The following is an 18,811-nucleotide window of genomic DNA, read 5'->3' on the forward strand; positions in this document are numbered from 1 at the left end:
TTCACAGCTTGCCCTGGGGCCCCATGCTCTGGTTGTTCTGCCACCCCTCCTGGTGGCCACCTGCCATACACCCTGCTCCTCACTGTTTACCTAGCACAGCTGGGGCAGGCTGACCTCCATGGGAGTTTGGTCTTGAGCCAAAGGAAAAAAAAATTCTTGAAAGTGCAAAATAATTAATTATAGTGAAGTTTCCAGAACTGTTTTCTGGAGCTAAGGTTCCATCCCCATCAAATCAAAGATAACTTTCTTATCCCAGCCTTTCAGTTGTCCTATTCTAAACAATTCTACTATAACTTCTCATCAGCCTTTGGGATTCTTTCTAAGAGTCTTGTCTCTGAGTAACCTTGTCTCTCTAGAACTCAGGAGCTGGCTAATAATAATAATGAGACGTCCCTGTCAGCCCTCACAACTGTCCTCCCAGGTCTGCACTATGAGCCACAGCTTACCAGTGGGTAGACAGCATTGAAGAGCTACATACTGTTTAAGGCCCCACTGATGGTAGATGGAAGGTGAGGATTTGAACCCAGAACTCTAACTACAATTGCCCTCAAGGCAGTGTCTTAAGCTCTGGCCCAGCTGAAGCATCCCTCCTCTCAAAATACACACATGATCTGGGGAAGCAGGCTTTTACAAGCCTGCCCATTTACATTTCAAAATAAAGAAATTTACGCCTCATACACAGTGATCACTTGTCTGCAAGAAGAGGGTGGATCTCACACAACTTCCTTCAGCAGCAACTGAATCCCTCACATTCCGCCTTCAGAGACCGGGAATGACTGAATCCCTCACATTCCCTCACATTCCGCCTTCAGAGACCGGGAATTCATGCTCGCTAGCCCTTTCTGTTTTTTCAGATTTTTGCTACAGGGCGGGTATGCTTGCCAGCAGACAGAGAGAGAGAGAAGGAAAATGAGAAATCACCCCCCCCCCAGGGGGGAGGGCATGCCCCAATCCCATTCTCCTTTTGAGATTTTGGGTGCACACACATGTCCGGCATGATTTTCAAACCGCTGGATCCAGGACTCCAACCATGGAATCAGCCAGGTGAGATCTGGTGCCTTAACCACCAAGCCTCCTGCTGGCCCTCTAGCCTTTTCTTACCCTGTGAGCAGGTGCAGCCCCCTCAGCTGTAAGAGACACACACCTCAGAGATGTTGGGGCAGGCAGAGGAGGGAGGCTGCACTCAGCTTTGCCTTTTGAGTCCCCTGCACTAGGAGAGCGGGGCAGTGGGGTCCCACAGCTGCACTTGGCAGTGAGGGAGAAGTGGAGAGACCATGCCCACCTACCCTTGGCATGAGAAGCTGCCAAGTATGGGCAGCAGCCCTGTCTCTGGACATGGCCAAAGGTGGTCATCTCTAGGGAACTGAAGTGGGCCTGGGCTGCGGGTGGCAAATGAAATCTGCAACATGCTGGGGGAAGTGTTCAGCAGAAGGGAGACCCCGTGGGGGTGGGGAAACTGCTGTGGGGTGCACTTGGCTTTAGAGTATAAAGGGGGAGAGGATAAGGAAGGAATTGGTGCTAAGGGGAAGGGACAGAAACACGTGGATGAGGAGGGGGAAGGGTGATAGTACCCCGCGTTTCTCAGTCCTCACCAGGCCAGGGGTCTTTATCTTGTCATCCTACTCTCTTCCTGAAGACCCCAGCCCCCAGTGACACCCCCTGGGAGTGCGGAACAAAGAGCAGCATCAGAGAATGTGCCCTGCACCCTGAAAAGAACCCAAGCCTCCTTCCTACTTGAGTGTCTATCCCCCCAAAAGGGCTGATTGATTGACGGTCCAGTTTTTTATTTAGAAACCTGATTGTTTCAGAACATGGTGGGGGTTCTGTACCCACCCTTTCCACTGGGACTGTGTTAGAGGTGATGGGCAATGTTCTTCTTTTCCTCAGCAACAAAGGGGAAGCTCCTGCTCACAGATTCGGGGACAGTGTGGACAGGGGAAAGCAGGAAACCCCAAGATTCCAAGGGAAGGGGTAAAGTGGCCCAAACAACAATAAGGGTGTGTAGGGGGGTCTGCTTTCTTAGGCCTGCTAAACTGCCCTACTCTTCATGGGCTCCCGACCCTACTCCACTGTTCACATCTCTAGGGAGGGGGGAGGGAGGCGGGAGGACCCACAAGCTAGGGGATGCTCTCGGGGAAAGCCAGGGACCTAGGGGAGCGGGGGAGAGATCTCCCAGGACTGCTGAGGTGGGAGGGCGGCAGCACTCGCTCACAGCCCTCCACCCCAGGGCTGGGGCCACCGAGTCCACAGCTCAGCTCGACCCTGCTGTTGCCTTCAGGGGCCCCTGGGCTGCAGAGGTGGGGAGGAGCATGTCAGCACGTCAACTGCAGAAGACTCTGGACTCCTTGGAGGGCCAATGGCAGTGGTGGTCTCAGAAGTCAAACTCGTCCAGGTCCCCTGTGCCCTCACCGCCCTGAGAGCCCCACACTCGCCGATAATTGCTCTCCAGCTCTTTCTGCCGTTGGCGCTCCTTCTGGGCTTCTTCAGCTCCCTGCACCTGGTGGGAGAGGGGTGAGCAGGGGGGTCCCTGAGTGCCTGAGGCTCCAGGGAGATAGGGATAGAGGATACACCTCTTACGGTGCCCCTCCGAGCAGCAGCATACTGGGTCACCCGCTCTGTGACCGGCCCTGTGGCTCTCCACCCATTCTCCACACCACAGTGTGCCAGGAAGGGGGAGGGCTGAAGGTCTTGCCTCTCACCAAGATATTAAAAAATATCTCCTTGAGGTTTTTCGTGTCCTCATCAGTCAGCCAACGTGCATCCTCTTCTGCCCCTTCAGCCCCTGGTCTGACAATCTTGATCTCAATTTTCCCTGGAAAGGAGTGGTAACAGGCAGGCAATGAGAGGAGAGGGGGGCTGGAGCCTCAGGGCAGGTCTGCTGTCCCCCCAGTCCCCAGCCGAGGCTTCCAGTCCACCGTGCCCAGCCCCTCCACTTCAGTGGGCAAGCCCTTTCCAGAGCTGGTACTCCAGCCCGCCCCAGGGCCCACCTTCGGCTGTGAGTCCCTCCCTCTCCAGCAGTTCCTTCACCAGCCCCTCGATTTGTCTCAGCTGTGGGTTTTCCCGTTTCATCTCGAGGACAGTCAGATCCTGATTGGGGCCTCCGTGACGGAGCTTGGTGACCCGGACCCGGACTCTGTGCTCAGGATCCTCCTCTTAGAGGGGGAGACACACAGGGGGACACAAAGCAGAGCTGTGACTCCAGGGTGAGCGGCTGTGGTGGTCACCTCTCCCTAAGCCAGCAGTGGGGTTTGGCAGCTGGGCCTTTGCACATCTACGTGAGCCTGGGCTTCCACAGGGCAGGTGCCCCCAGCAGTTCCAGCCTGCAGCACTCCATCCCCTCCTCCCTTCGTCCCACCCTACCCAGTGATCCTGCCCGTCACCTAGAGCTAAAGGAGCGGCAAAAATCGGGCCGCCCACACCGACAAAGGAGTTTTACGCAGCAGGCTGGAAACTGCAGTTTGGTCATCCCCATGTTGGTGCTTTCAAGACATTTCGATGTTTACGCAGTGTGGGGTGGAAGATTTGAAACTGGAACATTCCATGTGGAATGTCTGACTGCCACGCCCACAGATCCCTGCAGACAGACACAAGGCCGCGCGCAAAGGAGGAACAATTTAAAGTCTGTTGAGGCTGCAGGCTCAGGTGTGCAGCTGGGCTTGCCTGGTCACATCTGCCAAGCCTGCTGTGGACAGGCTGCACCCCCTACCGGCACGGGCCTTGTGGCACACAGGCTCACGGCCACCGGCTCATGTCCGCTAGCTCCCGCCACGTGCCAGGCAGAGTGCTAGGCACTGGGTGCACAGGGGCAGACCAGAACTCGAGGCTGAATGCTGGAGAGCTGCTTCTCTCCAGGATGAATGGGAGGGGCCGTGCGGTGGGTGGAAGGCAGTGGGAAGAAGGCGGTGGTGAGAACGGCGCTGCACACAGGCAGGAGAAGCCACACTCGGGAGAGAGGGAACATGGCGCCCTCGGGAACAACTCCAGCCCCCGAATCGGCTCCTTCTCATCCAGCGGCTCTCACCTGTAGGCTGGGGTGATGGGGGAGGCTTTCTGGGCACAGCCCTCCTTTTCTTGTGCCTCTTCACCAGTTCTGGACTCTGTTTTTCCTCCAGCCTTTTGATGAGTTTGTTGAGGGTAGACGTCAGAGCCAACATTGCTCGGTCACGCTCCGACTCCTTCTTCAGCCCTTCAGGGTCCAGCTCCTTCTCTGTCTGGAATACCCGAAAGAGGGTGAGAGGGCCAGTGGGCCACGCTGTGTAGTAGATGCTAACATCTCTGTCCTATCCCTCCCTCCGATTCCCCTTCCCACCCCCACTGTGAGTTAAGTGAATGATCACCACTTTTTTGTTTTGGAAGGGTTTTTGCCCTAGGGTGTGAGCACTCGCCAGAGAGACAAAGAGCTAGAGAGAGACAGAAAGTGAGAAATCATCCCTTAGGGAGATGGCCACATGCCAATCCCTTCTTCTCCATTCTTCTCTTGGGATCCTGGGCACACATGTCCGGTGTGAGTTTCAAGCTGTCAGGTCAGGGCGCTGAACCATGGTCAACTACATGGGAGTCCAGCAACGTAACCATTATGCCATCTACTGGTCCCATGATCACCATTTCTGAGGGCCTGCCCTGTGCCTGACACAGGTAGGGGCTGCTGTGTTTTTGACCCCTCTGCCTGCTCGATCAGCAGGAGCAGACAGCCATGGAGGCCACAGGAGGAGGCCCGGCTCACCTCTTGGATGATGTTCTCCAGTTCCCGTTCCATGCCAGCCTTCACCTCCGAACGTAGCCGGTCTCGGTCTGACGGGAGCAGGATCCCTTCCAGTTCCTTCTCAAACTCTCCCAGTAACTGTCGTTCATCCTCGTCTTCGTCTTCATCCTCATCTTCATCATCCTCCTCTTCTTCAACCTCCACCTGATGTTCGGCCTCATCCTTTTCTTTCACCTCTGGTTCTCTTTGAGGGGCTTCTGCGCCATCATCTGCAGGCTGCTCTTGGCCTGTGTTTGGCTTCCCCTGGGTGGGTGGGATCGGGGAGAAAGGGGCAGACTGTTCGGGCTTCAGTGGAGACATGTGATGGGGGTAGATAGGCAGTTGCAGGAGTGTGGTAGCGGCGGGGGTAGGGGGGCTCAGGAGGACTGAAGGAAGGTAGTCAGCTCTGCTGGGCCCAACTCAGGCCTAGGTCAGTAGTTTGTTAAATGCTCCGGCTGGGAGGCAGGTTCCACCCCTCCCTTGAGCAAGGCTCTACCTTTTTGGTTCCACCTTTCAGCTCCTCGATCAATCGAATCAAGTGAATCAAGTCTGCAGGACTCCGGATGACTTTGACCTGCACGTTGTTCTGGAAATCTGAGATAAAAGAATAGGCATGGACCTATTGTGTTTTAAATTCTCTTTTGAATCCAAAAGAGAAAGGCCAAGGAAACACAGGTTCCTGGCTTCTAGGACTTCCGTGTTGGGTCAGTGAGAGGGCAAACCCAGCCCTACAGAGAGCACCATCTCGCCCTCGGGTAGACTCCCTCGGGAAGAGATGGATGTTAAGAAGCTGAGAAGTCCCCTGCTCCCACACTTGGGGGCCCCTTCTGGCAATCACTCCAGTTTTCAGGACTGCAGAGGACATTCCAGGGCCCCTTTCCACAAATACTAACCACCTATTTTCCACTCTGCTCCAGGCGACCGCCTATGAATGATCAATTCACTCTCATTTCTACTCGGAGCAAGCCTCAGGGAAGGGATTACCATCCACATTTTATGGGTAAGGACTGAGGGTAAGCGAAATCACCTGGGCTAACAACTCACCACTGTTCTGCCACCTCCCTAAAACAGCCCTGCTGTCTACAAAGAGTATTAGCCCCTCTAAGATGAACTCACTGCTGGCCTGGCTGCTCAACCTCCCTCCCAGTGTTCAGCTGTACCCTCCACACTGCCCCGGCCGACCCTGAAATACGTGCAGTGAAGGAAGTGGTGGGCTGACTCACCATCGGGAGAGCCTGGAGCTGGATCTGCTGCCTCAAGGTTTGGCTCCTGCTCCTGAGAAGAGAAAAGCGCAGAGGAAGTCAGGAAGCCTGTGTGTGCCCGCCGTCCTCGCAAGGCAGTGGATCTGGGGTACCTGGCATCCCTAGATAGATGTAGGTCACATCATAATGACTTCAGCTCAAGGGGCTCTCCCCATTACAGTCCAGCTGCCTCTGGGCAGTGGCTGGGGGGCTGCCCTCACCTCAGCCCGTGCCTCTTCCCCTCCTGGGGCCTGGTCCTCTGGCTCATGAAGCATCTTCCAGAAATCCGATTCTTTACTCTCATCTTTGGCTGGGCTTGCACCTGGGGTACAGAGAACAGGGGGGAATCTGAAGGCAGGGGAGACACAGAAGGGAGCAATAGGATGGGGTCAGTTCCCCTCTATCACTAAGGGTAGGGCCGCGGTGTCTTCCAGCCCATACCCCACAGTTGAGACAGGACGAGATTAGGGGAAGAGATGCAATGGAGACAAGGTGCGGGGACAGGGGAAACAAGGTCCTACCTGCCCTCTTTGGTGGCGCCACCCCAGACTTGGTCTCACCCCATGTTTGGGACTCCAGGTCTGGCAGCTCCTCCGTGACTTTGTCTCCATACTGCTGTGATCCTACTGAAAAACAGCATGTGTGCGGGACAGGGATGCATCCCTGGGAGCTGTTCACGCTCTCCCCCGCTGGCCCTGCCCTTCTTTCCTTCCTCCCCTTTCTCTTCCGGGTGCTCACCAGCTTGCCTCTCAATGTAAGCCCTGTACTCCTCGGGCTGCAAGGAGGGGTGACAGAGAATGGCCTGAGGAGCAGCGCTGGGTGGGGGCCGGAGCAGAGGGTGGGGGCACAGCCGGGGAGTCCGAATGGTCAGCACGTAAGAGCAGGACCAGGGCTCATCGACGCGATCGATGTAGTCCCCAGAAATACCAGCACCCTCATCACAGAGGAACTGCCAGGGCAGAACGGGGGGGATAAATGATAATTACCTTCAGGCCTTCGAGTGGCTGTCTTTTATTAAGCATTTATTATGTCCACATACTGTGTGTATGGAACTTTACATACATTAGCTCATTTAATGATCACAAAGTCCAGTAAGGAAGGTGTCAGTATCTCACCTTGTGACTCAAGAAACTGAAGTTTGATGCAGTTAAGGCACTGTTCAGGTGGCTAGCTGGCAAGTAGTAAAAACAAGAACTAAACTCAGGCAGCTTAACTGTAGGTAACCAGCCAACTTTTGTTTCACATTTTTGCTTTACATAAGCATATGTGTGTGTGCTTATAAATAAATATACATACGTGTTCAAAACTGTGCAATGGTTAAAAAAACAGCAAACAGTTTAAAGATATTCTTTTCTTAGAATTATTTATTTCATTCTATTTATTTGTTCCTTTATTTTCATTTGAGCAGAAAAAGACAAGACACACAGAGAGAAGGAAAGTGACAAAGTAAGGCACTAGGTCCAGGACTTGAACTGTGGTCGGCCATGTGGGAGTGACTAGCGCCTTAACCACCATGCCAACTGCTAGCCCCTAAAGTTCTTTTTTTTTTTAATTTAGAATCTAACTTTTTTCTTCTTTCAGTTTGCCAGAGGGTGTGTGCACTTTCCAGAGAAAGACAGAGAAAATTAAAAAACCAAAACAGAACAAAACATGTGGTCTCTGCGAATTTTCCTAAGGACATATAACACATGAAGAAAGATCTATTTAGGAGAATCTAGCAGGGGCTGGACAGTGGCACAACAGTAAAATGTGACCCTCCATAAAGCTGACCCACATGGAAGAGTGGCAGGCTCGTGTCAGAGCGCTTCCTGAGTATGCTGTGCACACATGTGCCCGTGATCCGCAGATGGCTGGGGGTGGGTAGATGATGGTGACAAGACCCTGTTGGGGGACCTGGTGCAAGCCACATGCCCTTGGACCTTCAAGCCACCAGCAGGTAATGTGAAGGTTAAGGTGGCTGGACCCTACATGGTCAGCTGCGTGATTCGAGTTCCAGACCTAGTGGCTTGAAAAACATGAAGAACATGTGTACCATGTCTGCCCAAAATCCTGAGAGGAGGAGAAGGAAGAGAAAGGATCATGGTGTGGCCATTCCCCCTGGATGGTGATTTCTCCTTTTCCCTCTGTCTGTCTGACCCTGGTAAGCTCATGCACCCTATAGCAAAACTTAAAAAGAAAATGAAACTTGTGAAAAAGACCTAAGTAGTCCTTGGAGAGAAATTTGTAAGAGTTATATTACAGGGGCCAGCAGGTGGCATGATGGTTAAGGTGCTGGACACTCCCACATGACCAACCCTGGTTTGAGTCCTGGACCTGGTGGCTTGCTTTCTCACTTACACTCTCGCTCTCTGGTCAAATTAAAATAAATGAATGAATAAGTAAAATTAATAATTCTAAAAAAAAAAGAATTATATCATGAAAGAGGAAAAGCTGAGGTCAGCTCATGATCTGGCAGTTAAAGCAATTGACCACACAGTTTAAGTTCCGGACCCAGCAGCTTAGGAAACTGCTGAGTGCAGGTAATGTGTGCCCAAAATCCTTACAGAAGAGAGAAATGGAGAATAGACTGCAGCATGACCATACCCCAAAGGGGATGCCTTCTCACTTTGTCCCTCTCCTTCTTTCTCTCTCTCTCTCTAGCAAGCAAACATGCCCTCTGGCAAATAAAAAAAAAAAAGGAAAATCTGAACATGAATGAGCTAGGCATTCATTTCAAGAAGTTGAATAAAGAACAGGGAACCAGCAGTTAGCGTAAAGGCTATGTCGCTGGACTCCCACATAGTCGACCGCGGTTTGCGTCCTGGACCCGGTAGCTTAAACTCATGCCGGGCGCGTGTGCGTGCGTGCCCAAGATCCCGAGAGGAGAATGGAGGAGAAGGGATTGCGGCGTGACCATCCCCCCTGGGGGGTGATTTCTTGCTTTCTGTCTCTATGTCTCTCTCTGTCTGTCTGGCGAGTGCATGCGCCCTATAGCGAAAATCTCTCAAAAAAAAAAAAAGAAGTTGAATAAAGAACAGAAAAATAAAATAAATTAAGAGGAAGGAAAATAAAGATTAGAGTGGAAATGAATAAAACACAAAAAAATATGATAAAGCTCAAAAGAACCAAAAGTTGGTTCTTTGAAAACCCCAATAAAATGACTGAATCTCTGATGAGCAATACAGTGTTGGCCCCATAGACTGGTGGTTAAGGAAGCTGGATCCCACATTGCCAACTGCAGTTCAAATCCTAGCCTCAGAAGCTTGAAAAACACACCAGCACATGTACATACATCCCCTAAATCCCAACAGGATGGAGAAATGGAGGAGAAGGGATTGCAGCCCCCCAGTGGGGGGCTCTTTCCCCCCTCTCCCTCTCTCTCTGTCTTTCTCTGGTGAGCGCACATGCCCTCTGGCAAATTTTTGAAAAAGAAATGAAAGAGACTGAAAATTAGTGAGGTAAGCATCCAACTCAAGAACTTACAAGAATAGTTGCACCTCAAGTCGTAGGCAAAAGGATAATCTCTCTAATGTATAAAGACCTCTTTGTGAATTGAGAAGAAAAAGATCAACAAGCCATTAGGAAAATGAGCAAAGAATTTGGGAAAGAAAAGAATAAAGCAAGGAAGACAAGGCTCTTTAAAAAAGTAAGATTAAATATCTTTTCTTAAGAGAAATGCAAATTAAAACCACACTAAGAAATTATACTTTCTCTGCCTAGCTGATGATTGGCCAACATCCAAAAGTTTAAAAACACAGTACGCCGAGTTGGCATGGCTATAGGGAAATCAGCATTCTCATACATTGCTGGAGGAAAGTAATTTACCACAGTAAAGTAGGGCAATTTGGCAGAACACATCAAAATCACAAGTCTACTTCCAGGAACTTAATCTACATATACTATGTACGTACAAGATTATTCACTGCAGTACTTTCATGTTAATAAAAGAACCACAACAACCTAAATGTCCACCAACATGGAACTATTAGATAAATGGCGATACAGCTATATAACAAAATAACACCCATATTAAAAGCAAGGAAGCCTTTTACATATTGATTTGGAAAGAGTTCAAACATATATTTTGTGCATTAAAAAAAAATTCTCTGAGTAGGGACAGCCCTGCAGCACAGTGGTTAAGTGCTATGCAAAGAAAGCCAGATTCCACGTGGTTGACTGTGGTTTGAATCCTGGCCCTGGAGGCTTGATAAACACTATGGGTTCATGTGCATGCATGACCCAAATCCTGATGGGATGGAAAAATGAGGAAAAAGGAGCGTGGGGTAGCCATGCCCCATTGGTGGGTGCTTTATTCCCTCTCTCTTTCTGTCAAGTACATGCACCCACTGGCAATTAAAATAAATAAAGGAATAAAGGATCAAGAGCAGCACTTAAAATTTTTTTAAAAATCTCTGAGTATAAAAAGAAACTAACAATGGTTACCATTCCTATGGGAGGAGAAAGGGCTGGCAAGGCTTGAACAAGGCATATTAAGACTTTTCTTTTTTTTTTTTTTAAAGAGAACTTTTTGCTACACGGCATGGTCGTTCACCGGAGAGAAAGAGAGAGACAGAGAGGCAGAAAGCGAGAAATCACCCCCCAGGGGGAATGGCCATGCCACAATCCCCTCTCCTCCATTCGTGGGGCATGCACACATATGTACCCAGCGTGAGTTTTAAGCTGCCAGGTAAGGGACTCAAACCACGGTTGACTACGTGGGATTCCAGCGACGTAACCATTACACCATCTGCCAATCCCTCTGGATACTTTTTAAGTTTTTCTATTGGGTCATTGGGAAAGTCATGACACATTTTTGCATAGAAAAACACAGAAAAATATGTCATGACTTTTTCGATGACCTAATATATTTGAATTATGTGATGTATCAAAAGCACCTATTCCAAAAAGTTTATATATTTCTTTTTTCCATGAGAGAGATACAGACAGACAGACAGAGAGGCAGAGAGGCAGGCACCTCCAACAGGATCCTTACACCACGATCCACCCCCAGTCTCAGCTGGCCAGATCACAGGCATGTATGCCTGGCATGCTCAGCACCCATCTATACAAACAAGGAAGCTTTGCACATGTTGATTTGAACACAGTAAAGGATGGCACTATGCAAGGCTGACCCACATGAGAGGGTTCTGGGTTTGCATCTGGAAGGCTCCCTGAGTATACCTGGCATGTGATGCCATGATCCCAGGCTGGCTGAAGCTGGGAGCTAGGAGCTAGGGTGGACTACAATGATGGGAACCTGTGCGTGTGTGTGTGTGTGTGTGTATGTGTGTGTGTGGGGTCCTTTCTATCTCTCTCTGTCTCTCTCATTCATGAAATAATTTTTTTAAAAAGAAACCAAAACGGTGCCTATTTGCTGATGATATAATTTATCTACATAGAAAATTCATGAGCATCTGCAAACTACTAGAAATTAAAGAGTTTAGCAAATTGTTCCATACAAGATCAATACCTAAAATCAATAGTGACCATACATGTGCAACACTTAGAAAATGTAATTTTTAAAAGATGCCATTTGGGACCAGCAGGTAGCATGGTGGTTAAGGCACTGGATTCTCACATGGTCAACAACTGTTCGAATCCTGGATCGAGAAGCTTGAAAATCACAACAGTCACATATACATGTATGCTCAAACTCCTAAGAGGAAAATGGAGAAGGGATTGCAGTGTGGCCATCTCCGCTGGGAGGTGATTTCTCACTTTCTCTCTCCAGTGAATATATACACCCTATGGCAAAAATCTAAAAATATTAACTCAAAATAGATTGAAGACTGAGGGCAGCAGGTGGCATGGCAGTTAAGATGCTTGATTTTTACATGGCCGACTGTGGTTCAAGTCCCAGACCTGGCAGCTTGCCTTCTCACTCCTACTCTCTCTCTGGTCAAATTGAAGAATAATAATAAATAATAAATTTAAATAAAAATAATTATTTAAAAAATGGACTGAAGACTACATTTATGAGCTAAAATTATAAAACTCTTACAAGAAAACATGTGAAAATCTTCATGATTGTGGATTAGGCAATGACTTCTTAAGTATGACACTAAATGTGCAGGCAATAAAAGAAAAAATAGAATAAATTAGATTTCACCAAAATTTAAAATTCTGTGCATCAAAAGACACTGCCAAGAGAATGAAAAGGCAACCAAAGAATGGAAGAAAATATTTACAAATCATATGTCTGACAAGGGATTAATTTCTGGAATATACTACATAAACTTTCACAACCCAATGACACAAAGACCCAAACTACTTAATTTTAAAATGGGCAAAGGATTTGAATAGACAATTCTCCAAAAAAGACATCCAGTGGCTAGCAGGTATATAGTGGTTGAGGTGCTGGACTCCCACATGGCTGGCTGCAGTTCAAGTCCTAGACCTGGTGACTTGAAACTCACACTGGGTGCGTGTGCATGTGTGCACAAAGTCCTGAGCAGAGAATGGAGGAAAAGGGATTGTGGAGTGGCCATACCATCCGGGGGCTGATTTTTCTCTCTCTGTCTCTCTCTGTGTCTCCAGCAAACACACACACCCTATAGCAAAAATCTCTCTCTCAAAAAAAAGGAATCTTGGGACCAGTAGTTAGCATAATGGCTATGTCGCTGGACTCCCATATAGTCGACTGTGGTTTGAGTCCCAGACCCGGAGGCTTAAACACGCCGGGAATGTGTGTGTGTGTGTGTGTGTGTGTGTGTGTGCGTGCCCAAGATGAGAATGGAGAGAAGGGATTGCGGCGTGGCCATTCCTCCCCCCCCTCCGGGGGGGTGATTTCTCACTTTCTGTCTCTCTGGCGAGTGCACGCGCCTTAGAGCAAAAACCTCTAAAAAAAAAAAAAAGGAATCTAAATAATGGTCAATATGCACATGAAAAGATGTCTCACTTCATTAGCCACTAGGGAGTGCAAACCAAAACCACAGTAAGACACCATTTCACACTCATTAGGATGACATTATTATAGTTTCTTGAATTATTTATTTATAATTATTATTTTGTTTTAAATTTGCTACAGGGCACATATATTCACCAGAGAGAAAGACAGACAGAGACAGAGAGAGAAAGCCACCAGGTATGGTATTCAAACTGTGATCAGCCATGTGGAAGTTCAGCACCCTAACCATCATGCCACCTGCTGGCCCCAGGTTGGCATTATTTTTGAGCAAGGAAAGTAAGCGCTGCAGAAGGTGTGAAGAAACTAAAACTCTGCATTGCTAGTAGGAATGTAAAATGCCACAGCTGCTGTGGAAAGAGCTGGTATTTCTTCAAAAACCCAGGGCTAGAATTACCATAAGGCAGATTCCATTCTTAGGTATAGACCAAAAGACTAGGTCAGCATTGTATCCTCTTTGGCCCCTTCTTGACAAAACTCCCTTCTGCTCATGCTCTCAATGACAGTCTCCTCAAAGCTCTGTCCCATTTTTCTCACCACACACTGTATCTTTGAGGGATTTTGTCTACACCCATGGCTTTGGTCGAAACTCACGTGATGAATCCCAATCTCTAGGATCAATTCAGATCTCTTGATCTGAAAAGCTCTGGTCTTGAGCTCTAGACCCACAGATCCACAGCTTCCATGAAATCTCTACTCGGATGCCTGACAGCCACTAATTTTACATCCAAAATCAAACTCAACTTCTCTTCACCAAACCTACTCCTCAGTAATAGGGATCACTATCTAGCCACTTGCTCAAGCCAGAGACCCAGAAATCATGCCTGACTCCTACCTCTTACTCTCTCTTTGAAAATGCACATTTTTCATCTCAAGCTATCTTTATTTCTCACCTGGATTACTTCCACCACCTCTTACCTGCTCTCTTATTTTCTGCACTCCGGTCAGAGGATGGAATATGTCATCTTTCTGCTCAAAACACTTCACTGACTCCTATCACTTCTTGGATTGTCCAAATTCCTCAATATTGCTACAGAGCCATTTGTGACTTGGGATCTGTGACCTGTCTCCTAACAGCCTAGCCTCATCTCCCATATTCCCCTTCCCGCGATAATCTCCTCTGTTCACTGCGAATATTCGTCAATTCCTGGGACAGGCCACTGCCTTTTGCCTCCAGGTTTCTTGCACTTCCTGTAGCCTCCATCTTCCACCTGGCATGTCTCCTTCCTCTCTCTTGCCCCTCTCTATCTGCTGCGCTAACTTCTCACCTTCCAATTACCAGTCCAAAGGCCACTTTTCATGAAGGCCCCCCTCGGTTAGTTCTATTATTGTGTGCACCCCAACATGCTCTTCACCTGTTGTAGGACTTCTGCTGCTTCTGTGGTTGTCTATTTGACATCTGCCTCCTGAGAGTGGGACTAGGTCTTCAGTCCAAACTGTATCCCTAGTGCTTGGCCCAGGGCATATGTTCGATAGATATGAGGAAATACAGTCTTTGCCCTCAGTTCTTGGCCTACTAAAGGTACAAACATCTAAGGAAATCATTGGAATACAATGAAGTACACGCTATAACAAACTGTATATGTATGAGGATGCTTTGGGCATATGTGGATGTATGTACAGAAAGTGCTGAAGGAACACACCTAATTTACTTTATGGGTTGTCAAGGAAAGTCACATGAATCAGTGACATTCGAATTGACTTCTTGTTTGTTCCATTCATTCCTTGAATAATTTTGGGTGCTTATATGGTGCCAGGCACCATTTCAGGTACTGAGGACACAGCAGAAGATAAGACATTGTCCCTGCCTTCCAGGAGCTTATTTTAGTGGGGTTAGACAAAGACAGACATTAAAATTAAATAAGATAATTTCAGGTAATAATACGTGCTTGGAAGAATACAAAACCCTAGATGTTAACCAGGATGGGAGCCGGGAGGTGGGGTGTTGTATGGGAAGTTGGGACCCCTGAGGAGGTATCACTTGAATATAACGCAGTGAGGGAATGGAGCCAGCCATTCAAAGATCTCCAGGCAGAGGGAAGGAACAGCAGGAGGGCTGGTGTGGCGGAAACACAATGAGAATTTAGATCTCCATCCTAGACTTCTTCCCTGGACTCCAGAATGACAGAGCCAACTGCCAAATGGACATCACTACTAGGATGTCCAATGGGTATCTTGATCTTCACATGTCCAAAAACAGCCTAATTTCCTCCCTCAAACCTGCTTCTTCACACTTGAGTAAACGACAATTCTCCTGTTCCAGCTGCTCAAGCTAAAAACCTTGGAGTCATCCTCAACTCATCCCACATCCAATTCATCAACAAACATGATCAGACTGTTTCCCACTCTCCCATTGTCACCCCCCTGGTCTGTGAAGAGATGCTTGGATCTTATCCTCTGTACAAGGCTTTCTAGGACTGGGCAGAGAAGTGACTCAGGCTTACAGTGGAATGCTGGAGCCAGCTCACACCAGCTCACAAGAGCCAAGTGATAAACTTTGGGGAATGTTGCAAGATGGTGAACATCACATCTACAGCCTGCGATGGGCACAGTGGAGTGTTTACATCATAGACATGGGCAAACATGACAAATCAGAGCTTCTTCCCCACCTAGTGTTCAACATGTACCAGCACATGACTGCATATGCAAATCTGTACTCTGGAAAGATAACACTGCTAGGTGGCATATAGTTCTCTACGGGTATGTATATTTGTGAATGCATTAGAATCCCCAGGGAGCTGTTTCTTCTGTGTATCTCCCTGCCTCATTGCCTGCTTCAACTCAGCTGAGGGCCACCAGAGAAGAAGTACTTGTTAAGACACTGTCAGCCGTGATGCAAGTGAGAGGTGAAAGAAAGAAAGGAATTTTGAGAGACACATATTAGGTCATCAGGAAAGTCATGCAGTATTTTTATGTTTTCCTATGGAGAAATGCGTCATGACTTTCCCGATAACCCAACAGAGACAGAATACATGGGCCTTGTTATTTCTTTTGAGAGAACTAGATTCCTTTCCTTGAAATGAGTCCATGACTCATTTATGTGATTCTTTTGTTAGTATCTGTCTTTCCCTCTCAACTTCCCCTCATGCCATGAGGGTAAGGGCTACGTGTTTGCTTGTCACCGCATCCCCAGGGCCAAGCCCAAGGTCTCAGTGCCTATGTATATAGAAAGACCTCACTGGAAAGTCATTAAATGATGAGAAAATGGACAAATGAAGGAGAAGGAAGAGTCAAGGATCACACTCAGGTTTATAGCTTAGGTGAAAAGAGAAATCTAGGATAAAAAGATCAAGTGTGGTTTAGGCGCCCAGAGGGGAGGATCTAGGAACAGTTGACCTGAAGTGCCTCTGAATATCCAGGCAGGGATATCCAGCTGGCAGCTGCAAATATGAGATTTCACCTTTGAGTTCAGCATTTGAGAGAGACCCTCCTAACTACAAGATGCAAGCCTAGCCTCTTCCCTTAGAATGCAAATTATCACTGAAGGAGTGTTGTTCCTTCTCTCAAGACTCACCCGAACCTCAGCCTCCCGGGGCCTTCCGTTGAGGTCACACTTGGACCCATTGCCATAGGTCTGGCTATGGTAGCGTTTCAGGCGATGCTGCTTGGAGGCCTGGAGAAGACATGAGGCAGGAGGGAGGGGTGTGAGAATGACAACAAGGAGGAAGAGTAGCCCTGCGCTCCCAGAGACCTTGAGATCTTGGAAATCCAGGTTCAGGGGGACTTTGTCCAATTGGCCAGCAATTCCCAAGAAACACATCAGCTAATCTTGACCCTCCCCCTCTCATCAGAGCTCTCAGTCTGCAGCAGGACCACTTTCCCTCCCAAGTCCATACTCTCGCCACCTTGGCTGTTTCGTCATCCCAGTTGAAGGCTGATTGGTAGTAGCCGAGATAGAGGACTTCGCCTTTGATCTCTGAGTCTGCAAAAGAAGCCACAGTGAAGCACTGTTACTGCCTTCTAAGAGGACTAGGAGGGAAGGAGCCTGGGAAGGCAGGTCACCTCCCATGATACAATATTGCGGGCTTGGGGAAACGTGGGAGTGAGTCACCTTCCATGTGGTACTGCTGGATGTGGCGTCCATAGCAGAATTCATACGTCCACCAGTCTTTGGTCTGACAATTAAAAAATGAACAATCAGGGGGATAAAGTACAGATATCTCCTCTTGGAACCAGAGTCTCCAAAATACAAAACCTTGAATCTTCTTGTCATCTCTCTCCAATTCCACGCTTAATTCTCCAGACTCTCAGTGAGGAGGAGAGCTCTTTGTTTTCCGTTACTCAGAGTGATACTTCTAAAGTCTGTTTTTCCACCTATGGTCTTTCCATTCCTCCTATTTACTTATTTATTTTTTAAAGTTTTTGCAATTGGGTATGTGCACTCACCAGAAATAGAGGAAAACTGAGAAATCACCCCCCCCCATGGGGATGGCCATACTGCAATCCCTTCTCCTCTTGGGATTTTGGGCACACACACACCTGCACCCAGAGTGAGTTTCAAGCTGCTGGGGCTGGGACTCGAACCACGGTCAGCCATATGTGAGTCCGGCACCTTAACCTCCATGCCACCAATTGGCCCCCATTCCTCCCATTTTATAAGGAATCATGGTATCCATGAAGCATCTACCCAGGGAGAGACAGAAGACCCTCCCAAATCAAATATTAATTAAACTTCTATAACATTCCCTGGACTGTTCTAGCTGTGAGCAAGATAAATTCTCTGACCTCATGGAGCTTACATTCTAGGGTTGGGATTCCCACCAAAAATAAACAAATTGACTCAGTTAATAAGATGATGTGAGATCATGAAAAGTGCCAAAATAAAATACAAGCACAAAAAGATGGGGCAGGGGGTGACTTCACCAGGCACACTTTTCTAAGTAAGTGCCCCTCTTACCCCACACTGACTTAGGTAGGTCCATCTTGGCTTAACGCTATGTTGAAATCTATTCTAACAATCCCCTAAATTCACCAAAGTGGCACCAGTGGTTGCAACAGTCTTTGCTTCTTTTCTGTCTGTGTAATACATCTCCTCCTCTAAGGGCTTTTTTTTTTTGGAGAGGTTTTTGCTATAGGGCGCGTGCGCTCGCCAGACAGACAGAGAAAGACATAGAGACAGAAAGTGAGAAATCACCCCCCAGGGGGGATGGCCACGCAGCAATCCCTTCTCCATTCTCCTCTTGGGATCTTGGGCACACATGCACACGTGCCCGGCATGAGTTTAAGCCACCGGGTCCGAACTCGAACTGCAGTCGACTACATGGGATTCCAGCGACATAACCATTATGCCAACTGCTGGTCCTAAGGGCCTTCTTAACTCCTACAGGTGCCCTGGATCCTCTCATTCATGTGCACTCCAGTTCTCAGAAGGACTCCTAGTCCCCATGCCCTCATTCCATTCATCCCAGTTCCTCTCACCTTCAGCAGGCAGGGAGCATCTCTCATTGGGCTCAACAACTCAGGAATCCCAGGCCCTTGATAAGCCGGTGTCTCCTCCTCTCTTTCACGCTGGAAGTGAATAGCTCCAGCGGGCAGGCGGCACTCATACCGCTGTTTGTACTTAGAAGAGACAATCACCACGTCGGAAGCTTGGCTCTGGGGAAAAAGAGAGAGTAGGGGAATCAGGGAGGCGAAGAGAGGCTGGGATCAGGGAGAACAACGAGATCCCTCTTCAGACCCTGGGGAAGAGCCCAGTCGAGGACAGAATGAGCAAGTCTTCCAGCTGTGTGTAACGGTGAGGGGAGAGGGCATTCCCACTTCCCTACGGGGGCGGAGTCTGGGTGTTTTGATCCGGAACTGGGACCTCAAGGCTGACAGCCAGAAGCCCCACCCCTTCCCACCTCTCCCGGCCCCTGGCCCCCAGGGAATGGGTCTCAGTCTCTGATCCCGAGTCACTGGAAAAGTCCGACCTACTCTTTCCGACAGGCTCCCGGTCCAGCCTCTACC

The 18,811-nt window shown here is 48.5% G+C and overlaps 1 protein-coding gene across 8 annotated transcripts; it reads right to left on the reverse strand.

Moving 5' to 3' along the window:
• Positions 1–1,767: 1,767 nt before the first annotated feature.
• OS9 (OS9 endoplasmic reticulum lectin) lies at positions 1,768–18,460 on the reverse strand (the record flags this gene model as incomplete). Of its 8 annotated transcripts, none has more annotated exon segments than XM_014585590.1 (14): positions 1,768–2,497; positions 2,700–2,812; positions 2,988–3,152; positions 4,022–4,211; positions 4,724–5,005; positions 5,238–5,335; positions 5,965–6,016; positions 6,204–6,304; positions 6,504–6,605; positions 6,721–6,931; positions 16,380–16,478; positions 16,711–16,787; positions 16,917–16,980; positions 18,284–18,460. In XM_014585590.1, coding segments are annotated over 14 exon segments (1,857 nt in total), but the record flags the coding sequence as incomplete, so codon positions are not given.
• Positions 18,461–18,811: the final 351 nt, after the last annotated feature.

The sequence above is a fragment of the Tupaia chinensis genome, unplaced genomic scaffold (assembly GCF_000334495.1).
Source record: "Tupaia chinensis unplaced genomic scaffold, TupChi_1.0 Scaffold150006_1, whole genome shotgun sequence".
Lineage (NCBI taxonomy): Eukaryota > Metazoa > Chordata > Mammalia > Scandentia > Tupaiidae > Tupaia > Tupaia belangeri.